A 24,975-nucleotide genomic window follows, 5' to 3' on the forward strand; every position below is an offset into this window, starting at 1 on the left:
TGCTGGGATCTTAATCTCTTTGGGACTGATATTTAACCCATGGTTAGAATAGAATAGAATAGAATAGAATAGAATAGAATTTTATTGGCCAAGTGTGATTGGACACACAAGGAATTTGTCTTTGGTGTAGATGCTCTCAGCGTACATAAAATAAAATATACATTTGTCAAGAATCATGTGGTACAACATTTAATGATTGTCATAGGGGTTAAATAAGCAATGAAGAAGCAATATTAATAAAAATCTTACGATATAAGCAAAAAGTTACAGTCATACAGTCAACATGGGAGGAAATGGGTGATAGGAATGATGAGAAAAACTAGTAGAACAGAAGTGCAGATTTAGTAGAAAGTGTGACAGTGTTGAGGGAATTATTTGTTTAGTAGAGTGATGACGTTCGGAAAAAAACTGTTCTTGTGTCTAAAGTTGTCTTGGTGTGCAGTGCTCTGTAGCGACGTTTTGAGGGTAGGAGTTGAAACAGTTTGTGTCCAGGATGCGAGGGGTCAGTAAATATTTCCCCGCCCTCTTTTTGACTCGTGCAGTATACAGGTCCTCAATGGAAGGCAGGTTGGCAGCCATTGTTTTTTCTGCAGTTCTGATTGTCCTCTGAAGTCTTTGTCGGTCCTGTTGGGTTGCAGCACCAAACCAGACAGTTATAGAGTTGCAGATGACTTTCATTTTGGATGAGACTCCACATTGCACCTGAGGTGGAACCCTTGGTTGGGTGTTAACTTGAAATAAAAAGGTAGAATGCTGCTAAGCATGTCTACCTATATGAATTCATATAGTCTTGACTGATGACTAGTGTTGGGCGAACCCAATGAAATTCGGATTCGGCTAATTCACCCGAACTTTGCCATGAAGTTCAGTTGTGTTCACTGAACCCGACCCTGAACTTTTGCTTGCAGCAAACCGCTGCGGCGTCCTTTTCTGTAAAAATAAACAAGGAGGTGGGGAATTCCCCACCTCCTTTTGCTTCCTTTTATTTTTACAGAAAAGGATGCCACAGCGGTGCTGCAAGCAAAAGAAGGTGGGGAATCCCATGAGGGGATTCCTGGGCCGGGGCTTTGACATCATGGAGACTCCTTCTTCCCCGTTTTGGCCAGCCAGGAAGTAGTCTCCATAACATCAAAGCCCCGCCCCTGGAATCCCTTCATGGGATTTCCCACCTCCTTTTGCTTGCAGCGTCACAAGCAAAAAGAGGTGGGGAATCCCCACTCTCCTCCCGGGTGGCGGCATTTCGCGGTGTTCGGCCGAACCCAAACTTTACCCGAACTTTTTTAAAAGTTCGGGTTTGGGTTTGGCATGCCGAACACTGCAAAGTTCGGCACGAGCCCGAATGTTGCAGCTTCGGTTCACCCAACATTACTGATGACAATAGTTGAGCCCAGATTTCTGTTGCTAAGTGAGATAGTTAGGTTGTGCCCCATTTTACAATATTTCTTGCCACAGTAGTTGTTAAGTGGATCACTGTAGCTATTAAGTTATTAATTGCAAAATGAATCTGGCTTCCCGCTGACTTTGCTTCTCACAAGGTCACAAAATGACCCTGTTCTGCCGGGCTCTCTGATAGGAGCCTCCCGAAAATTCAAGGGTACAAATTTCAGACACACACACATTTGGAAAATTCAAAACAATGTTCTTTATCACAAAATTCAAAATGAACAAAGCACTCTTTTTGTATTGCAAAGAGCACTCTTCCCAAAACAACCAGGTGGTCTGTACAATTTCCCTTAAGCAGTCATTAAGTACTTAGCTAGCAGCTGTGAAGACACTTCACACCCCTTCTTCTTCCAACAAAGTGAGACACACACACACACACACACACACACACACACACACGCTGCTCTGCTTTGGTTTCAAAGGCGTGAAAAAGCAACAAAGTCCAGCAACACAAGATTCCTGACGAACTCCGACCAGATATTCTTCCACAATGGCCAAACCCACATGCTGCTATTTATAGCAGCAGCCCTAATTACTGGAGCCCCACCCAAACACAGGTGGCCTCCCTTATTTCCTGTAATATATGCTTACTTGGTCTCTTCTATGCATAATTCTGCCATTGCGTGGGTCCAAAATGTCAACATCTGAATCAAGGGAAGATAAGGGAGATTGACTGCCTGGGCTGTGTGCCAAGCCCTCCTCTGCCGAGTCACTCCCACCTTCTTCTTCATCCTAGGAAACTAAACTCTGAACTGATTCTGTCGGCAATAACACAGGCCTGTGCCATGTTGAATTTTCCCCTGCATCCACCTCCCCATTCCCTGGGGCAGGAGCTGGGCCAGAGCCAACCACAACAGACCCCAGGACAATGTAAAAGTAATACATATAAACCCGTTTCCAAGCATCTGAATCTTTAAGATGTGGATGCTATGTGAAGTGAAATTAGACAGGACTGAATTCTTATAATTCTTAACTTCATTCAAATATATACAGGCATGCAGGCATCATGACCAGTCAAACCAATCTTAGATGTGTCAATCAGGTTATTTCAAAAACCCGAAGCAATTTAAAAAGAAGTCCATCCATTTCTATCAAGCCCATGCTTGATCAATATATTGCTCAATAACTCATTGCCACAAATTCATCTGGATTTCCACAGGGCCAAGAGGGACAAAGAGGTAATTTTGTATGAAGCAACCTCAGCACATATTGTTGACTGCCTGCTAGAACAATCACTTAATCCCTTGTGGCCCAATCAATTTCTAGTTTTTGATAGGGCAGGGAAAATAATAGTATGCTATTCGTTAATCTATCCGTATAAGCAGTCTCCAGTTAGCCAAAATGCATGTCAAGTTAACCAAATTAGCAATAGCATTCAGACATATATACCGCTTCATGGTGCTTTTACAGCCCTCTCTAAGCGGTTTACAGAATCAGCCTCTTGCCCCCAACAATCTGGGTCCTCATTGTGCCCACTTCGGAAGGCTGGAAGGCTGAGTCAACCTTGAGCCGGTGATGAGATTTGAACTGCTGAACTATAGCTAGCAGTTAGCTGAAGTAGCCTGCAGTGCTGCACTCTAACCACTGCGCCACCCAGGCTCACTAGTTAGTGTTCAGTTTCAAGTGCACAATTTTAGGTTTTCTCTGGAACTGGAAGTTGTGTCATCACAGATCCGAGATGTAGATATCTGATGGATAAGTTTATTGTAAGAACAACTGTATGTGCGGCATTAAGAAAGAACCCAGGCAGTTTTCCAACATAAAAAGGATATTTGATTCATACGTGAAGTCGTTGCTAAATCTTTGTGCCTTTTGCTTCTGACCACAAATTACAATGGGATTGAGGCTTGCTATTTTTTTGAGTGGGAGAAAGGGCTCTTCTACCTATCCCTTGTTATGGTAATAGACAAGACTGATTTCATGCTGTTTGTTTTGACCTTGCCATGCTAGAAATCATTCCAATCTTAAAATATTATTGAGCAAGAGTTTTTTAAAAAATTATCCAACTTGCATGGTTTATTAGTGACAGGGTCTGATGATGAGAACTCATTAATTCTGACAGCATTTTACTAATCTACTAATACTGAAAAAGTTGCTGGTTGTGTTTATATTATATAGCTGTACTAAAAATATTCCATCTGTTTGGCAGTTGATCCTGATAGTACACGAACTCTCCCCTCCTCTCCCCTTTCTCCTCTCCCCTCCTCTCCCCTTTCCTTTCTCCCCTCCCCTCTGACCTCTCCCCTCCCCTCCTCTCCTTCTCCTCCCCTCACCCCTGACCTCTCCCCTCTCCTCTCCCCTCTCCTCCCCTCTCTTTTTCCTCTCCTCTCTCCTCCCCTCCCCTCTGATCTCTCTCCTCCCCTCTCCTATCATCCCTCGCCTCTCCCCTTCCTTCCCCTCTGACCTCTCCCCTCTCCCCTTTCCCCTCTCCCTTCCCCACTGACCTCTCTCCTCCCCTCTCCTTCCTCTCCCCTCCCCTCTCTATTTCCTCTCTTCTCCCCTCCCCTCTGATCTGTCTCCTCCCCTCTCCTATCATCCCTCGCCTCTCCCCTCCCCTCCCCTCCCCTCTGACCTCTCCCCTCTCCTTCTCTCTCCCCTCCTCTCCCCTCCTTCTCCTATCCTCTCCCCTCTCATTTACTTTTTTGTTTTGAAAGAGGGGACAATCATTCTGTTCTTTTCCTATACAGACATGGAGGCAAAAAAACCCCCCATACACCCACAAAGTTTGCAGAGATGCCCACTTTCTAGGGAGCCTTTCTATGAGTTTTTTCCTCTGCCTCTGAGAAGAGAGTCTAATTATTTACTGTCAGCTCAAATCATTTGGACAATATGGGTTAACTAGCAGAGATAACTTAACCTCAAATAGACCCAGGGTTGTTGGGGGGTCAGTTTGTGCATGCCGTGATAACCACATACTCAGTTAAGGATGTCATGTGAACAATGTATAGTAGTATAAGGTGCAAATGATTGATTTTTTAAATGAATCAGGGGGTTTAGAATGTGATATTTCTTAGTTTTACACGTTTTTAGATTTGATGTTTTACTATTTTAAATGTTAGATTTCTCACATGTTGTATTTGTCCTGGTGTAAGCTGCCCTGAATCTCAGAAATCTAATAAATAAATAATAATAAATAAAGTCATTGACAATCTGGGCATCTGAGTTATTGCTCCCAGAGGACTACAAAAGAAAGATGAATAGGTCAAAGTCTTGAGAAAGTCCTTATGTGAGACATTCAAGGTAGAGGGGAGGGGGAAAAAAACCTCAGATAAAACCACGTTCTGCTTTGTACTATTACATTTTCTTTCTCAATAACTATTGCAGATAACCGGCATCAGGAAGCCAAAGTTCCAGTTGCAATTAAAGTTCTTGACCTAAATGATAATGTCCCCAAGTTTAAAGAGCCCTATGAAGCTTTTCTGTGTGAAAAACCACAGACAAATAAGGTAAGCAATACTTTTCTCTTGTCTTCTTCAAGACTCATCATTTTGGTTTCTACGGGCAGCCCATACAAAAAAAAGGAGAATCGGAAAAGCAGGCCAGGATTTTGCTGGGTTAAAGAAATAAATGTAACGATGAGCATCTCTACTAAATCTGTCTAACTGGTTGGTAGTGACAGTGGGAAGACAATTCGTTACTATAGATAGTCCTCGACTTACAACAGTTCGGTTAGTGGCTGTTGGAAGTTAAAGTAGCATTGAAAAACGTGACTGCTGACTAGTGGTGAAATTCAAAAAAATTCCCTACTGGTTCTATGGGTGTGGCTTAGTGGGCATGGCTTGATAGCCATGTGACCAGGTGGGTGTGGCTTGTTGTCATGTGACCAGGTGGGCAAGGCTCAGTTGTCGCATGACCGGATGGATGACCCTAACCCTTTACACAAAAATATCCAAAAGGCTACACAACTGATTCACACAAAAGGCAAAAGCAGCTGGACTTCACACAAAATGGCCCCTGCAACAAGCAGATATGCTTACCTTTGAGAAGGCATCAGCGAGGCGAGGCACTGAGCTGAGCAGGCATTGGCAAAATGAGTAGCTAGGCCACGCAGCAAAGAGAACTTACGTAGGGAGAACTTATATAGGGGGTGGGTAAGCGGGCTGAGCAGCCGGAATTGGTGAGTCAGTTGGAAGTTTTAAAAAAAGGTTCTAATAGCTGATCGTTGGGACCTTTTTAAAAAAAAACTTTTTGTTAGAATTTTTACTACCTATTTGCCTCAACCTGTAGTAAAAAAAAATGCTTTACACAAAAAAACCATGTTCTGATGATCATCTGTGCCAAATTCAGCTGTGCCTTGGAACAGGGATGAAAAGAAAGGAGGAGAGAGACGGAGATAATGAGACAAATGTAAGTCTCTCGAAAGTTAAGATGAGGAAATATGACGAAGCGTACATAGAGCTTGGCTTCAATGTGACTATGGTGGGAGACGAGAAAAGACCGTAATGTTGACTGTCTAAAAATGTTGGCAGTTGATAGCATGAAACTAAATAAATTAAGGCGTCATTTAAACACATACACCCAATCACTCTGATAAACCGCTTGAGTTTTTTCAGCGTAAACCTGTTGAATATTGCAAACAATCATCCCAGCAGAGTTGGGGCGTACAAAATGTTTATTTCCTCCAAGGGGGGGGGGTGTTCTGGTATAAGCTCAACTTTTCCCAGTCAGATAACTCAGCACAATAAGGTATCACAGATCATTTTATTACAGGCATTCTCACAATAACTCACAGTTATGGTGCGATTCTTCTGCAGCATAATCTTTCCCATTGTGCAGGTAAAAAGAGGTTGAATTGACCCCAGCTCTGGGTGTAGCATCTACATGCTGGCTGGCTTAGTGAGTGAAGACAAAAGACCTGCTGGAATGTTCTCTCCAATTACCCCTCATCCCGAGTCAGAGCCAATAGGAATACACAAATGTGGTCACATGTAAAACTACATTACCCAGAGTGCAATTTCACTACATTTCCCCCTAATGCAATATCTTAAAGAAACATGTCTAAATACAGTCCAACTATCTCTGTCTCTGGGGACAGCACAGGGGCGTAACAGAAAATAATTGAGAAACACTACCTTAAACACATTGTTGCTGCCTTCTTATCCTACAACATGACTGAATTAGAAGGTGCTTTGGTTGAAAGTTTATTCTACAAAACAGATCCCAACCTGGAAAGCCTAAAAGTTGAGGCAGGAAGAGAGGGATATTTCAAATGCGCTGCCTGCTGATAAGTGCCTTTCTTTTCCAGCCACTAATCACAATTTTCGCAGAGGACAAAGATGATACAGCCAATGGCCCAAGATTCATCTTCCATTTGCCACCTGAAATGATGCAGAAGCCCAATTTCACTCTCAGAGATAACCGAGGTTTGTACTTATATTCATTATATAGGATGGGAGGAAACTAATTATCCTTGCGGTATTCCCCCCACCCCTTCCTCATTAGCCGTGACTGATTATTCTATAGCAAAGACTGGGGGGGGAGCTTAACAGTGGTGGGGAGAGAGAGCTTCACAAAAATGCATAGGATGCGTAAAATGCAACTTTAAAAAAACCCACATAACAATTGCTCTAGTGTTTCTTTCACTGGCAGAATTCTTCTTGATAATCTCAACTGGGAGTTAAAGACCACATACAGTATCTTGAACTTTCCAAGGTTGAGAAATACTAATAAAGGAGGATATTTGTAGCTTGAGGTCAAAATGAGAGGTCCTTGGTGCTAGTGATGTTATCTATCACTGATGATGTTACCTAGTTTGAGTAATGAAACCTTTGGAAGAAAACAATTGAGCCAGACAGCACCAAGGACCCCTTGTTGAGAAATACTGCTCTAAATGAGAAGGCAAAACTCAGAATTCTCTTACTCTATATCCCTACAATATATCAAACAACTACTCATTTGTGTAGTCTGCAGTAATGCAGTTATGTAATTCTGCTCTCTGAATTTTGTAGCTGAGGAAGGTTGGAGATGGCAAGTTGTTGGATATTTCAAATAGTAGAAGAATGGTGCATGTTAAAATGTTCTCACCAATTTGCAAATCTGCTCCCTATTTTGTGTAGATTTCATGTTGTTACCCAGAAGATTGATAGTGACAAAACACCAGAACAATTATTATAACCATTAGTGACATGATATGCATTTCCCCCCCAAAGCTATCTAAGCTGTTTTAAACAATTGCACTGTTGCCAAGGCTTAGAGTAAATTGAAGGTTTGTAGGAAGGTTTGTAGACAGGGAGGTGGGTGGATGGATGATCGATGGGATAAATGATAGATAGATAGATAGATAGATAGATAGATAGATAGATAGATAGATAGATAGATAGAGAGAAAGATATGAGAGAGAGAGAGAGAGACAGAGACGGAGAGAGAGATGATGGATGGATGGATGGATCGATCGATCGATCGATAGATCGATGATAGATAGATAGATAGATAGATATAGATAGATAGATAGATAGATAGATAGATAGATAGACAGACAGACAGACAGACAGACAGACAGACAGAACAGACAAACTGATTATAGATAGATTCACTTTACTGCAAATGTACTTTAGGAGTTTTATAAAAAAGAAAAAAAAGAAGAACTATTGGCTACAGTCTTGCTAGGGTGCTAAGATAATCCATCACAAACTAGAAATAGAACTATCCCTCCCTTTCCAATTCATCTTAAATCATTGTTCTCCTTCATAAATAGAAACTCATTTGGAATGGAAGAATATTTCATCACAGTATTCTACAAGTGCTACAACTCTCTGCATGCTAAGTCAAAATAAGTTCCCTTTGATTCAGTGTGTTTTTCTCCCAAATTCGCCTTGCAGCTGAGGAATTACTGGTCCCCAAAAATGTAAGGGCTCAAAGAGAAAAGTAATACTTTAAAAAAATTAGAGTTTAATGACGCACTACCTGGCTATTTTCCAAATGCATTTTGAACCAGCTAGTGTCCAAATACTATTTTTTCAAAGCCTCCCCCCCTTAAAGATCATGGATAGTGATAGACCTCATGCTGAAACCCACAGCATTCCTAGAGGCCCTTTGCATTATCAAATGTATTCCAGAGCATCCGCAATCCATTAGAGAAACAATGGTTCCATTTGAGCCAAAATTATTATATTTAAAGTTATTACTGGTCGCCATTTGGGGATGTCAGGTATGTTCTTGATTCTCTTTCTTGTTCCTATTTGATTGATGGCACATACACCCTATTGACACTAGATTCTAGATAGGCACTTAGTCTGAAGGTGTAGCAGTGAACAATTGCTACATTGATCCAGCCGTATTTATTCTGCAGCTTTAGAAAAAATTGTGGTTTGAAGGCAAAAACTAGAAACACATGGTGAATTATATTTTATGTTTCTATTTGGCTCAAAATAAGGGTTTTTTTAAAAAACAAAAATCATTTTAACATATTCATTGCATATGAAACATGAAACCTCAGTCTTTTTATTTGATATAATAAATCCCCTTATATAGAGCGCTGGTGAGACCACATTTGGAGTACTGTGTTCAGTTCTGAAGACCTCACCTACAAAAAGATATTGACAAAATTGAACGGGTCCAAAGACAGGCTACAAGCATAAAACGTATCAGGAAAGACTTAATGAACTCAATCTGTATAGTCTGGAGGACAGAAGGAAAAGGGGGGACATGATCGAAACATTTAAATATGTTAAAGGGTTAAATAAGGTCCAGGAGGGAAGTGTTTTTAATAGGAAAGTGAACACAAGAACAAGGGGACACAATCTGAAGTTAGTTGGGGAAAAGATCAAAAGCAACATGAGAAAATATTATTTTACTGAAAGAGTAGTAGATCCTTGGAACAAACTTCCAGCAGACGTGGTTGGTAAATCCACAGTAACTGAATTTAAACATGCCTGGGATAAACATATATCCATTGTAAGATAAAATACAGGAAATAGTATAAGGGCAGACTAGATGGACCATGAGGTCTTTTTCTGCCGTCAGTCTTCTATGTTTCTATGTTTCTATAATGTTTGCAAAAAAAAATCTTTATAGTAAACTTTCATTTTATTTCAAATATTGTTGGGAAGTGTTAGGCCATCTTTCCAATCAAGTATCTACTATGCAAATTAAGCAATCTAAATCTAATACAATCCCATCCCAATCAGAGAAACCAAGAGTATAAAACAATTTTAATGTAAAATTATAATTTGTCTATTATGGAAAATCATAGTATAAGTAGGATATCAGAGAGCTATCTAATCAATGCACCTCTTCATTTCCATTTAGCTTCCTTCTAGCATAAATTTGGCTTCAGGCATCTACTAGAATTTCAATGAATGGATTGTGCAACTCTCAATTGCTATGTAACAATAATTAAGGTTATGCTAAAGTCCCATTCAAATATGAGGTTCATAGTCAGTTCAATAAACTCTTCAAACCAAAGGGAATTTCCTAATCAGATGCACAATTCGGACAGAATCCCTGCATTGTATCGGATATTTTTAAAAAGTACACAGGCAATTTAATCCACCCTATTCAATACTTTGGATCAAAACCTCTATTGGTTAGCAGCATTTCCAAATTGATTCAAGTCATCGTATTAACCAACTGAATCAAATAGATGTTCCTAATTTGTCAGAAGCAATCTCAACATTCTTCTTAGTGAGTGTTATGGGAGGATGTTTTACACTGAATTGGATAAATAACCTCCCAACCTTGTATAGGTTTCCGGAACTTTTCAGAGATCAAATGTTTGAATTCAAAGCATTTCACCTTCAGTTAACAATAGTTTCAGATTAAACAGTCAATCTCACCCATTTATCAATTAAGAAACTGCAATACTACATATAAGAAAGGGATAGCTTTGATAAAGGAGTAATTTCTGATTGTCTCAAAGATGTTTTTATTCTTGTTCAAAAGGCAGATAGACAGATGACAGATAGAGATAGATAGATAGACAGACAGACAGACAGACAGACAGACAGACAGACAGACAGACAGATGTATCGCTCATGCTGCTACACAAGAATTTAGTCAATTAATGTTCAATGATTAGTGGTAGATAGGCGTCAATGGAATTCCAGAATGGTTAGACGTAGACTATTTGTGGAAACATAATGACTCTAGGGCTGATGACTTGCTTAATTCCATTCCCTGCCTATTCTTTTCCTATACAATAATCTAAAAATATGGAACTAAGAATGTCTCATGACATGAGCAGTTAGATAAAATAGGTAGGTAGGTGGGTGGGTGGGTGGGTGGGTGGGTGGGTGGGTGGGTGGATGGATGGATGGATGGATGGATGGATGGATGGATGGATGGATAGATAGATAGATAGATAGATAGATAGATAGATAGATAGATAGATAGATAGATAGATAGAAAGATAGATAGATAGATAGATAGATAGAAAGAAAGATAGATAGATAGATAGATAGATAGATAGATAGATAGATAGATAGATAGATAGATAGATAGATAGATAGATAGATAGATAGAAATTTTTCCTTGAGGAAGAAGATATTTAACTTCTCATCTAAGAAGCTTCATCAGTTCTGACTGGCAATTAGTCAATTAATCAACTAATCCTTCCATCCTCCCCTTCCAGTCAGAATCAATGAAGTGAGGATAGGAAGTGAAATATCTTCTTCCTCAAGAAAAAAAAATAGTCCAGTTGCCTTTTGAAACAAGCACCTTTGAGGCAACCATGGATGACTGACAATTTTGATAGACATTGAGTTTCTGACTGAGTGCTTATTGGAAACGACATAAAAATATTCAAATCAGCATTGCTTAATTTGGCCTGTAAAACTCATTGAAAACACCTGATGAAGTGAGCTACAGCTCCTGAAAGTTTTTACTTTAAAATAATGTCAGTTGGAAATTCTTCCAGATGCCTTCTGATTTTGTGCGACGTGGGTGATTTGCCTACCAGACTTTTCTTTGGGAAAAAAAAGTTCCAGGAATTCATAGGCATAAAAATGTAGGTCAGCTCCTTATGTTGATCTGTTGCCATGCAACCTAAATTATTTAGTAGCACAATTCATAGATACCATAGAGCTGGAGGGCTTTTTAGGCTAGAAGACGTTTGAAAGCAATCTATTCCAATATTTTGCCTCAAAGAAGGAATTCCAGAGCTAAAGTATCTCTAAAGATATTTACCTAAAGCATGATTATCCTATCTCCATTTGGGCTTTATTTTCTTTAGTATATAATTTCAGTTGAACATTGGGAGGTAAATATATAGATACAGATGATGATACAGATGTAGATGTACTGTAGATGTAACTGAAAACAAAAAGATAAGGAATGAAATTAAATGTGTAAACATGGGATTTTCAAATAGGTTAAAATGATAAATTTCCAATATTACTAGAAGTAATATACAATTATGATGATGATGATGATGATGATTATTAATAATAATAATAATTAATTTAAAATAATAATAATAACAACAACAACAACAACAACGGAATTGGAAGGGACCTTGGAGGTCTTCTAGTCCAACCCACTGCTTAGACAGGAAACCCTACACTATTTCAGACAGATTGTTATCTAACATCTTCTTAAAAACTTCCAGTGTTGGAGCATTCACAACTTCTGGAGGCAGGCAGTTCCATTGATTAATTGTTCTAACTGTCAGTTCTAAGTTACTTAGTTACTTTGCTCCTTGTTTAGTTTCCACCCATTGCTTCTTGTTCTATCTTCTGTTGTTTTGGAGAATAGTTTGACTCTCTCTTCTTTGTGGCAATCCTTGAGATATTGGAACACTGCTATCATGTCTCTCCTCGACCTTCTTTTCATTAAACTAGACATACCCAGTTCTTGCAACCATTCTTCATATGTTTTAGCCTCCAGTCTCCTTATCATCTTTGTTGCTCTTCTCTGCACTTTTTCTAATCTCAGTACCCTTTTTACATTGTAGTGACCAAAACTTAATGCAGTATTCCAAGTGTGGCCTTACCAAGGCCAAGTGCTAGAGATGCTTGAAGATTTTCACTAAAGGAAACCCTAACATATTTCATATTTGTTTCATTGCTTATCCATCCTTTTGGTCCAATGGTATCTATCATTTCTATAACAAACCATTAAACATTTTTACTTTTTCATTGTTTGGAAGGCAATTCCAATCAATGGAAGATAATTAAAGATAGATTCATTGTACTATCAGGCTGCCTGATTTATTTTTAATTGATGAGAGTGAAGATCAATGCAACACCTTGACTTTTGTGAATCTGGAACCTCTGCATTCTATCTGTAGGTTGTATCCGATAATTGGTTATAGGAAATCACATATAAGTAGAGCTGAGTTCAAATGGTCTTTGAAAATTATTTACCATATTTATGGACTTTTTTTTTCTTTAGGAAATACCTTTTTAAAAATTTCTCTGCGGAAGGAATTCCAACCATTTCTCAATGGTTAGACACCTCCTTATTACTACTATTGAAAATTCCAGGGAGTTGTGGGAAGTGTGAAAGTCAGAAAGACTTGAGATTATTATTATAGTGATACATCTGACAATCCTTCACATTTCTTGATCATCAATTAAATAAATAATTGCCAAAATACTATTACCATAAAATTGTCTGAAATTTTCTTATTTGAAAGATATTTCTAAATTCTCTATTCTCAACACTGCTGCCTACCCATTCAAATAGAACTGTTAAATCCTCAGAAGAAATCAGTAATGACCATTCTGTAACAGGATTAATTCATTGTGTGAATCAGACCTTAAATTTAATCAAGCCAACTTCTTTTGCGAACTTAAAAAAAAATGAGGTATATGTTCTAGGCTATTGAAAGTCTTGTTTTACTGACCTTCAAATTCTTTTCTACTTTTCTGCTTTCTGCATGACTACCACCAATGATATTAGATCTGCTCTGAAGAATTGCATTTCTCCTCTAGTTTAACACCTAGTAAATATAGGTATTTATGATGACCTTTCCTTGGTTCACTCTGTCTTCTTCCATCCAAAACACACACACTTTTCGATAACAATAAAACAACTAAAAATAGTTTTCCAGGTTGTTCTGAGAAAAACTAGAGGCAAGGAAATAAAAGTTTGCAAATCTAAAGCACAATAAATAGATAGTAATAAATAGAAATAGTAACAATATACAAAGAAATATTTTCTTTTTTGTATTTTCAGCTACATGAAATGAATATTTTCTTTGTTTTCTCCCTTCAGCACCAACACATTCTGAATCAAATCGATCAAATTGCTGCAGAATTTTGAGAATTATAAAATTACTGTAAATTGTTGAGTAAATTTGGAAACATACATTAGAATTCAGTGTCTGGTATCAGAAAACCTGAAGTTAAACAGAGGGAGAGAGGAAGGGGGGGGGGGAAATCTGAAAATGCATATTGGCATTATTGCTCACCTTATCCTGTTAAAATAATGCATTTTTTGTTTTGTTTTTTTTTTGTTTTAGAAAATAGCAATAGAAAAACTAAGAGGCAGAACCAAATCCCCCAGAACCAAACTCCTTTGAAACTCATCTAATTTGGTACTCAATGCATTTTGATATGGAAAAATGTGTTCCACTACTCAGCGTTCATGTGATAGTCAACGCACAAACTAGAACTTGTGCTTGTTGGCTGCCTTGTGACTCACTAGATTATTTGTTATGGGAAAAAAATAGTTGTAGTACTCATTTTTTGTACTCATCACACCTCCTGAAACCAATTTAAAAAATGAGTGTCAAGGTACCACTGTATCAGTAGAATAGATACAGTGGAACAATAGATTCAAGCTTTTCTTTTGTTGATTAGTTCAGCATATTTTCCTTTCTGTCTGGACATGGATATATCCAATAAAAGGTCAGGAACGCAAAACCAACCTCCGCCAACATGCTCTATAAAAAGATGCTACGCAGACATCAGTGTAAATGTGATTTTTCCTGACCTGATAGCTCAGTGGTTCAGATAACAAGCTGATTATGCATCAGTCATTTTCATTCTTTAGCTAATACCAGAATATCTGTCACTTCCAATCATACATCAAGTTTCCAGTTTTATTTACCAAAACACTGTGCGTGGTGACAGTTATACATTGCTTCCATTTAAAGACAGCTCTCATGCTAGTATAATGCAAACACTTTATTCATTCATTCATTCATTCATTCATTTATATGCCGCCCCTCTCCGCAGACCCGGGGCGGCTAACAACAGTGACAAAAAACAGCATGTAACAATCCAATACTAAACAACTAAAAAAAACCTTATTATAAAACCAAACATACATACAAACATACCATGCGTAAATTGTAAGGCCTAGGGGGGAAGAATATCTCAGTTCCCCCATGCCTGACGGCAGAGGTGGGTTTTAAGAAGCTTACGAAAGGCAAGGAAGGTGGGGGCAATTCTAATCTCTGGGGGGGAGTTGGTTCCAAAGGGCCGGGGCCACCACAGAGAAGGCTCTTCCCCTGGGTCCCGCCAAACGACATTGTATAGTTGACCGGACCCGGAGAAGGCCCACTCTGTGGGACCTAACTGGTCGCTGGGATTCGTGCGGCAGAAGGCGGTCCCTGAGATAATCTGGTCCGGAGCCATGAAGGGCTTTATAGGTGATAACCAACACTTTGAATTGTGACCGGAAATTGATCGGCAATCAATGCAGACTGCGGAGTGTTGGTGTAACATGGGCATTTTTGGGAAAGCCCATGATTGCTCTTGCAGCTGCATTCTGCATGATCTGAAGTTTCCAAACACTTTTCAAAGGTAGCCCCATGTAGAGAGCGTTACAGTAGTCAAGCCTCGAAGTGATGATGGCATGAGTGACTGAGCAGTGACTCCCGATCCAAGATCTCTTGGGATATTCTCCATGCTCTATTCTTTTCATTTTTAACCTAACGTAAGAAGGGGAAAAAATGACGCTGAAGAATATCTATCCAAGATTTTACGATATAGGTCTTTTGTTTGAGCAGCATACTGGAATACTTCTCCTGAATGGTACAGGGTCTTCTGTTTTAGCAGAGTACTCAAAGATCTGTAGATGATCTCCACACTTCCTTTCAATTCACTTATTATGTATTCTATTCTGTATAAGCAGGGGTGGGCTACTGTCCAAGCGGGGGGACGGGGACACAGTGGGATAGCGAACATGGAGCTCCACCCCACGACACCCAATTTGCACTGAAAGATGTTGAAAGAAAATGCATGCCACATCCAGTGTGGTACTAAAAATTTGGGAAGCCCTTCACTGTGTATAAGCCAAATCTTTCATAATGCAGAAGCCTAGTTAATAATAATAGTAATAGTAATAGTAATAGTAATAGTAATAGTAATAGTAATAGTAATAGTAATAGTAATAGTAATAGTAACAGTAACAGTAACAGTGACAGTGACAGTGACAGTAATAGTAATAGTAATAATGGCATCGGACCAGATTATCTCTGGGACCGCCTTCTGCCGCATGAATCCCAGTGACCGGTTAGGTCCCACAGAGTTGGCCTTCTCTGGGTCCCGTCGACTAAGCAATGTCATTTGGCGGGACCCAGGAGAAGAGCCTTCTCTGTGGCGGCCCCGACCCTCTGGAACCAGATCCCCCCAGATATCAGAGTTGTCACCACCCTCCTTGCCTTTCGCAAGCTCCTTAAAACCCACCTCTGTCATCAGGCATGGGGGAATTGGAATTTCCCTCCCCCCTAGGCTTATAGAATTTATACATGGTATGTTTGTATGTATGAGTGGTTCTTTAAATTGGGGTTTTTTAGATTGTTTTTAATATTAGATTTGTTTACATTGTCTTTTTATATTGTTGTTATATAGTCTTCGGAGAGGGGCGGCATACAAATCTAATAAATAATAATAATAATAATATTAATAATAATAAATAAATAAATAATAATATAACAACAACAACAGATTTGGAAGGGACCTTGGAGGACTTCTAGTCCAACCCCCTGCTTAGGAAGGAAACCCTACATAACTTCAGACAGATGGTTATCTAACATCTTTTTAAAAACTTCCAGTGTTGGAGCATTCACAACTTCTGGAGGCAGGCAGTTCCACTGATTAATTGTTCTAACTGTCAGTTCTAAGTTACTTAGTTACTTCGTTCCTTGTTTAGTTTCCACCCACTGCTACCATGTCTCTCCTGGTCCTTCTTTTCATTAAACTAGACAGTTCTTGCATCCATTCTTCATATGTTTTAGCTTCCAGTCCCCTAATCATCCTTGTCGCTCTTCTCCGCACTTGTTCTAGAGTCTCAACATAGTTGATATAAAAGCCAGTGTATAAGTGTGATGGTTTTTATTCTGCAGACAGTTAGACCTCCAGGAGGAAAATCATCTCAGCAAGTGTTAAGGTTTCATTGCAGTCTCACCTAGGCTCCTTAACTGAACTGCCCATAGTCCTTGGTTTGAATGCAAAAATTCTACATGAGTAGCCAGTTCAAATTTTTAGCACTTTCCTGCCTGCTGCATGGAAGTGAAAGACCTGAAATTTAATGTAGGAATGAGATAACATGGGTATCCTTGGTCTCTTCAGCCTTGAAAGACAGCGATTAAGAGGTGACTTGAGAGAAATGTATAAAATCATGCCTGGGATGGAAAAGGTGGATAGAGAAAAAATATTTTGTCTATCACACCCTACTAGGACGAGGGGGCACTCCCTAAAGCTCATAGGTAAGAAAGTGAGGACAAATAAAGGGAAATATTTCTTCAGCCAGAGGGTCCTTGGTTTATGGAATTCACTTCCAGAAGAGGTCGTGACAAGTGTATTGGGTGGTTATTGAAACTGATGTCCAAGTTTTGGTTGAGGCAGGCAGGGTTCCCTTGGGTCCCATTTGTTGGGGGTCAAGGGAAAGGAGGGTTTTGTCTTTTCTTTCTGCTCAAGGTCCCCATGTGGTCCACTGTCCACTGTGTGACACAGAATGCTGGATTTAATGGGCTTTAGCCCAATCCAGCATGGCTCTTAAGTTCTTATCCAATTTTTGATGTTAGTCAATCACTTTCCAGTGTCCTTTTGAAGATTGTTCCTCGGGGGAATTTGGTCCTCAGAGTTACCTACTTGCTGTAAGAAAATTGCTTGTTGTGTAAGATAGATACTTTGGATCCAGGAAACTCCATTGATACAAAGTTTCAGTGGGATCAGGGAGTGATTAGTCCCTCCTGTGCTTTTAGAGCTTAAAATACTTTGCGAGTCAGACCCCACAGTGTCAATTATATTTACCTAGAAGTAGCTCCTATGGAGCGCCGTGGGACTTCCAGATAAATGCATTTAGGATTATAGCCTTGTGTTACGTTAATGACAGCTTGCTTCTAAAGTGGCCAGTTTTAACACACACAAATAGATACATAGCTTTAGCCGAATCCTTTCAGACGGAGAATATGAACATATTTAACACTAGCCCCGTACTGTAAAATTATCACATCTAATTATAATCGCAGATCCAGGATAGAAAAAAAAAATAATACAGTAGAGTTTGGCTTGCTCACCCAATTTTAAAACAGTGAGTAAAGTCATAGGAAATGATAGCGTTAGAAATTTCTGCACTGAGCTAAATTTAGGTTTTGGCCTGGCGTTTTTGGAGCTCTGCCTGGTGACATTATGTCTGAATATCTGCCCTTTTTTTTCCCCATGTGCTTAAACAGCAAAATATCTGCCAACAACAATACCCAGGAAATATAGTGGAAGAAAATGTTGGCAAACTAAATTTATCTGGGTTTTTAGTTCCATTGAGAAGGAGCATACGAGCCTTTATCATTTTCTAGTACTTCTCATAAAGTGAAGCCTTATTTGAAGTAAGCTTCGCTTTTGGCACCAACATGGCCCTACCGATGATGTTTTCTTGGCCATAGTATGGAAGTCATTTGTTAACAACCATCTTCCAGATTTTTTTCCCTTTTTTGCAATTTCCATGCTAGTCTGCTTCCAAATTAGAGGCACTATCGGAATATATATCCAACTGAATAAACAAAGCAAACGAAATAAAATAACATCCTGAACTTGACATCTTAGGAGATGAATTGTCTGGTTCTTTAGGGGGGAAAAATCTTGCTAAAAATTTAATGGACTCCAGGCTTCCAAATTCAATAAAACCCAAAATAATAAGCAGCAACACAAAGAAAACTAAACATAAAGCACACAGAGGTCTTATGTTGCAAAGACCCTCCAGAATAACTCCATCTCCAATAACTTTTAAAAGTTGATTAAGAGTGAAGCAAGTCTATGTTCTATGTAGAACTTGGCAACTTTGGCTGGCTGAGGGAGCTGAAGTCCACAAGTCTTAGTTGCCAAGATTGGAGACCCCCTGCTGCAAAGAAACACTACTTATGATTTTAAAAAATGGCTGAAATTGTCCAGGAATGCTTTCTGCTCATTTCAATGAAGAAAGTTTCTTGGGACCGTCATCATTTTCAACAGCCAGAAATCTCACTAAATTATCATTTATGTGAATTCAGGGTTTTCAAAGTATCAAGAGATTACAATGTGTGCTAATCTTGTGAAACATTGCCATATTTTTACATTTCCTTTTGGTTGATATAGAATGGACTTTCCATTGTGTGTTTGTGTAGCAACAATAATATACTGCTCAAAAAAAAAGGGAACGCTCAAATAACACATCCTAGATCTGAATGAAATATTCTCATTGAATACTTTGTTCTGTACAAAGTTGAATGTGCACAACAGTATGTGAAATTGATTGTCAACCAGTGTTGCTTCCTAAGTCAACAGTTTGATTTCACAGAAGTTTGATTTACTTGGAGTTATATTGTTTAAGTGTTTCCTTTAATTTTTTGAGCAGTATACATGCTGACCATGTGTAAAAAGGAATAGGTGGACAAAATAAGAGTTGGGTTTGCAAAAAAAAAAAAAAGAATACTGTATACCTTTCACGGTATTCTGATCACTGTGGGTTTAAGGATGGAAGGAAGGAATCCACATACTTAGAACAGAGTTTGTTTGATTTCTACAACAAAAGTAATATAACATGTTAGAAACCTAAGTAAAATTACAATCTAAAAATCTCCATAATTAAAATTTAAACAAACAGATTATTTCACCATCCATCATACATTCATTCATTAGGCAGGGCAAGGTATTAAAATTTCAATGGTCCCAAGCCTGCCGGCAGAGGTGAGTCTTTAAAACTTTATGGAAAGCAGATCTCTGGGTGGGGATTTTGTTCCATAAAGCCGGTGCCACCACAGAGAAGGCTCTTCCCCTAGGCCCCGCCAGACAATTTTGTCTAGCTGATGGGTTCTGAAGAAGGCCGACTGCTTTATGAGGAGTTCTCAACTTAGAAACTCAAATGTAACAAGAATGTAAAGAAAGGTTGAGTCCGTAATTGTGGATGTTCCTTTTGACTGGATCACCTCATTACAAATAAACTCCTTTCGTTGAGGTGGTTACACAGGTGGATTTCTCCCGGTTCAGATTGATTCTATAAAATCAGTAGTAACTTGGCGGCCTGGGTCACTGGAACCAGCAGCGACCTGGGCCTGTCATGCCCCCGAACTGACTCTCTTGGCAGCGCCATAGGCACCGCCATCTTGTTCTTTGCTTCTATGCATGTGCGGCATGTTACTGAGCAAACTGGAAGTGAAGAAAACTGGAACCCACCTTGAACGGTTCCTTCATGGTCAGGTGACACCCTCATCACCTCTTGCCTTGACTACTGCAATGCGCTCTACATGGGGCCACCCTTGAAGAGCGTTCGGAAACTTCAGATGGTACAAAATGAAGCAGAACGTGCAATCACTCCAACTTTACGCAAGATGCATTGGTTACCAGTTGGTCTCTGGACACAATTCAAGGTGTTGGTTATCACCTTTAAAAAATGGCTGAGGGTCAGACTATTTATGGGATCACCTCCTCCCTCATATTTCACTATGACCAGTAAGAGCCAACAGGGTCGGCCTTCTATGGGTCCCATCTGCCAAACAATGTCAGCTGTTGGGGCCTCAGGGAAGAGCCTTCTCTGTGGTGGCTCTGACCCTTTGGAATCAGCTGCTTCCAGAGATCTGTACTATCTCCACCCTACCAGTCTTTCAGAAAGCTCTTAAGACCTGGCACTTCTGGCAGGCCTGGAATTAGGAATGACTGTGTGTGTATATGGCTTTTTAGGGATTTTTAAAATGTATTTTATAGTACTGTGGTCTTATTTTTCTTACTGCTTTTAGTAGTTGTGATTGTTGTTATCCGCCCTGAGTCCTGTTGGAATGGGTGGCATATAAAGATAAATAATAAATTAATTATTTATTTTTGCAAATCAGGACAATATGTGGATTAATTGTATCTTCAGACAATGTATGTATCTTTCCCGTAGTACCTTCAATTCTTAAGTAGCATATTTAAGAATATGTTATTCTTAAAGGAGGAAGAGGCAAACCAGTTGAGTAAGTGTAGGAAGGCAGGGAATTCCTTTTTTTAATTTTTTATTTTATTTTTTATTTGGAAAGGCTTTAATATTGAAAGGCAAATGATGCTATTCCTTTTATTTAAAACAGATAACTCTGCCAGCGTTTATGCAAAACGCACAAGCTTCAGCCGACAAGCTCAAGATTCCTATGTTCTGCCTATTGTGATAAGTGACGGCGGGAATCCTCCTCAAAGCAGCACCAACATGCTTCCTATCCGAGTTTGCAGTTGTGATGGGAGTGGTGGCGTGATCTCCTGCAACCAAGAAGCCTACATCCTCAATGCTGGATTAAGCACTGGAGCTTTAATAGCAATCCTGGCTTGCATTGTGATATTGTTAGGTAAGGGCATTTTAAGTTCTTCCTCTCTCTCCCAAACACCTTTAACTATGATCGAAGAACAGCAGTAATGTTCTAACATTACATTTTACCCCCATTGGGAGGATCTAAGAGTCTCCCAAACTACATGCAACAGGGAGCAGGATCATTGTCCTACTACACCAGGAGTCTCCAAACTTGGCATCTTTAAGACTTGTGGACTTCAACTCCCAGAATACTCAGTCACCCATGCTGGACATGGAACACTGGGAATTGAAGTCCACAAGTCTTAAAGTTGCCAAGGTTTGATGGCCTTTGTCCTATACTGAGTAATGGGCTGCTGCTCCCACAGAAAGGGTAGTAAGTTTGTGCACTACTTAATATTGTCATTCCTTCTCTAGTACCTTAGTATGATCCTTAATTACTTTTAAAATAGGAAATAATTAAACAGTATGTTTTTACCCATAAACGCTTTAATCATTTTAATCATTCTCTAGAACTGAACTTTTATAGCAATTAACAAAAATTGAGCTACTTGCCTAATCTGTTATCATACTGAACCTTGTAGGTTGAGTATAAAACCTTAAAATGTTACTGTGCTCCTCAACAAATAATTCTGTCTATCATTTTTCTGTTTTGTGTATATTCAAATAATATGACTTAATCAACTGAAAAAGAGTCCAAGCACCTATTTGAAAACTTATCTTGGTCTTCGACCCAGTAACATGACCTTTAAGTCATCCCCCCCAGTCACATGATTTTCAAGCCGCTCCCACCTGGTCACATGGTCAACAAGTCACTCCCACCAAGTCACATGACCAGCAAGCCACACCCACAAAATAAGCCATGCCCAGTGTGGCAGTAAACAATTTGGCAGCCCATCACTGCCTATACCATTTCAAATGACATCAATGTTCGCTTTCAATCCATACTTTCCTTTTGAAAAAAAAAAGTTCTAAAATACAGGTTGTCATTTATTCTAGATTACATCCATGATATCTAATATTCTGCCAGTTAATTTAGGAAGGAAAAAAAAACCCTGTGAGAATTACCCTCTATTTTTCCTGAAACCTCTAAAGTGGGTTTCCCTGTCTCAACTAAACAAGTAAATGTCGGATAACAAGACAGGAGTTGAGATTCTTTTTTGATATTGTTGAAGATGTTACAGATACCTTTTAACAATTCTGTGGAAGCTTTCCTTTCTAATCTATGTGTCTTCATGACCCCCATTCTTTTCTGCCACTTTCATACAAAGGCCCATTGTATCTGAGGAATCACACAATATCACACGTATTCGACAATTTAAGGGATTGCCTTATTTTTTTCAATATCTAAATAGAAACTTATGTGGTGGACTTATTATTATTATTATTATTATTATTATTATTATTATTATTATTATTTTATTTTTTTACTGGATTTGTATGCTGCCCCACTCCGTAGACTCGGGGTAGCTAACAACAATGATAAAAACAACATGTAACAATCCAATACTAAAACAACTAAAAAAACCTTTATTATAAAACCAAACATACACACACACAAACATACCATGCATAAATTGTAAGGCCTAGGGGGAAGGAATATCTCAGTTCTGCCATGCCTGATGGCAGAGGTGGGTTTTAAGGAGCTTACGAAAGGCGAGGAGGGTGTGGGCAGTTCTAATCTCTGGGGGGAGCTGGTTCCAGAGGGCCGCGGCCACCACAGAGAAGGCTCTTCCCCTGGGTCCTGCCAAACGACATTGTTTAGTTGACGGGACTTGGAGAAGGCCAATTCTGTGGGACCTAACTGGTCGCTGGGATTCGTGCGGCAGAAGGCGGTCCCGGAGATAATCTGGTCTTTTATTTTCAGTTATACGACTTTTGCGTGAATGGTTGCATTTTTTAAAAAACCAAATCTTCTCTTTCCTCAGTGATCGTTGTGCTCTTTGTCACCCTAAAACGACAAAAGAAAGAGCCTCTCATTGTTTTTGAAGAAGAAGACGTACGGGAGAACATCATCACTTACGATGATGAAGGTGGCGGAGAAGAAGACACCGAAGCTTTTGACATTGCTACTTTGCAAAACCCAGACGGTATCAACGGATTTATTCCTCGCAAAGACATCAAGCCGGAGTACCAGTATATGCCACGACCAGGGCTTCGGCCAGCTCCCAACAGCGTTGACGTGGATGATTTTATCAACACAAGAATACAAGAAGCGGATAATGACCCTACGGCTCCTCCTTACGATTCCATCCAGATCTACGGCTACGAAGGGAGAGGATCAATAGCTGGTTCGCTCAGCTCATTAGAATCGGCAACCACGGATTCTGATCTAGATTATGACTATCTACAAAACTGGGGACCTCGTTTTAAGAAACTAGCAGATTTATATGGCTCCAAAGACACTTTCGAAGATGACTCTTAACAATAAACTTCTCAATTTGGCCTTAAGAACTGTGTCTGACGTGCTAAAAAAAAAAATAATGGAAAAAAAATATTCAGAGGAAATGTAAGCAGGTATTTTTTAATACAAAAAAGTGAAGAAAAGTTCATATTCAGCATTTAGGTTTGGTGGGGAAGGGGTCCTTTGATGAAAAATAAATAATAATAAAAAAAATAACCGGACAGGAAATACTGTGAAGTACCTTTTCGTGGAGAAATTTAAAAAAAGGCTAAGATGGGAGTTGGGTCTCAACTTTGCTAGAAGGGGGAAATGATCTCTTATAAAAATAATGATTAAAACATATTTAAATGAGAGGAAATTCTAAATGCCATCTTAGAACCGAGGGGCAGTCTTTTTATGTACTCTGAACAATTAAATCTTTTATGTCAAAGAAGCTTCCACAAATTAGAAAAAAAAGATAACAGTTCTGAGCTGTAATTTCGCCTTAAACTATGGACACTCCCTACGTAGTGCATTTTTAAACTTGAAATATATAATATTCAGCCAGCTTAAACACATATGATATATGTACAGGACAATGTACAATTATAATGTCTCTTGAGCATCCAACTTGTTTCTGCTGACTCTTGTAAATCTTTTTGCTTATACTTTCATCTTAATCTAATACGTGCCAGATATAAAACTCTGTCTTGTTGCAGTGGGAGAAGCCCTATTTCTATGTCATTTTTAAATGTATCTATTTGTACAATTTTAAAGTTCTTATTTTTAGTATACATACAAATATCAGTATTCTGACATGTAAGAAATGTTACATCACACTTATATTTTATGAACATTGTACTGTTGCTTTAATATGTGCTTCAATATACGAAGCAGACTTTGAAATAAAAGATTCTTTTTTACTACTTGCTCTGCTTCTTAAACATGGAAAAGGGGAAATTTGTTTTTAGAATAGAATAGAATTTTATTGGCCAAGTGTGATTGGACACACAAGGAATTTATCTTGGTGCATATGCTCTCAGCGTACATAGAAAAAGATACATTTGTCAAGAATCATGTGGTACAACACATAATGATTGTCATAGGGGTCAAGTAAGCAATGAAGAAACAATCAATATTAATAAAAATCTTAGGATACAAGCAACAAGTTACAGTCATACAGTCCTAAGTGGGAGGAAAAGGATGATAGGAATGATGAGAAAAACTAGTACAATAGAAATGCAGATTTAGTAAAAAGCCTGACAGTGTTTTATTAAAATATACTACAGCAATACTTTGAACTATCACATCTATCCTTTAAAAACCATATTTATTTCAGGACTAAGTTGGTGTGGACTTATCTAATGTGTTAGGTAAGTTCTTGCATTTAAAGAAATACCGGTAATATCTATTTTGAATTGGAACATACTTGGCAGACACGAGGAAGGTTAAACACAAATTCAGTTAAATTCTAAAATACCCCAGACCAGTGTTTCCCAACCTTGGCAACTTGA

The 24,975-nt window shown here is 38.9% G+C and overlaps 1 protein-coding gene across 1 annotated transcript in view; it reads left to right on the plus strand.

Annotated features, from left to right (window-relative positions):
- CDH11 (cadherin 11) overlaps positions 1-24,387 on the plus strand; it is a 168,787-nt gene extending 144,400 nt beyond the window's left edge. The window contains exons 10-13 of the mRNA XM_070760412.1: positions 4,768-4,889; positions 6,689-6,806; positions 20,867-21,118; positions 23,007-24,387. Of these exons, the coding sequence (XP_070616513.1) occupies positions 4,768-4,889; positions 6,689-6,806; positions 20,867-21,118; positions 23,007-23,503 (989 nt within the window). The 3' untranslated portion in view covers positions 23,504-24,387. The remainder of the gene's footprint in view (positions 1-4,767; positions 4,890-6,688; positions 6,807-20,866; positions 21,119-23,006) is intronic.
- Positions 24,388-24,975: the final 588 nt, after the last annotated feature.

The sequence above is a fragment of the Erythrolamprus reginae genome, chromosome 9 (assembly GCF_031021105.1).
Source record: "Erythrolamprus reginae isolate rEryReg1 chromosome 9, rEryReg1.hap1, whole genome shotgun sequence".
In the NCBI taxonomy this organism is placed as follows: Eukaryota; Metazoa; Chordata; class Lepidosauria; order Squamata; family Dipsadidae; genus Erythrolamprus; species Erythrolamprus reginae.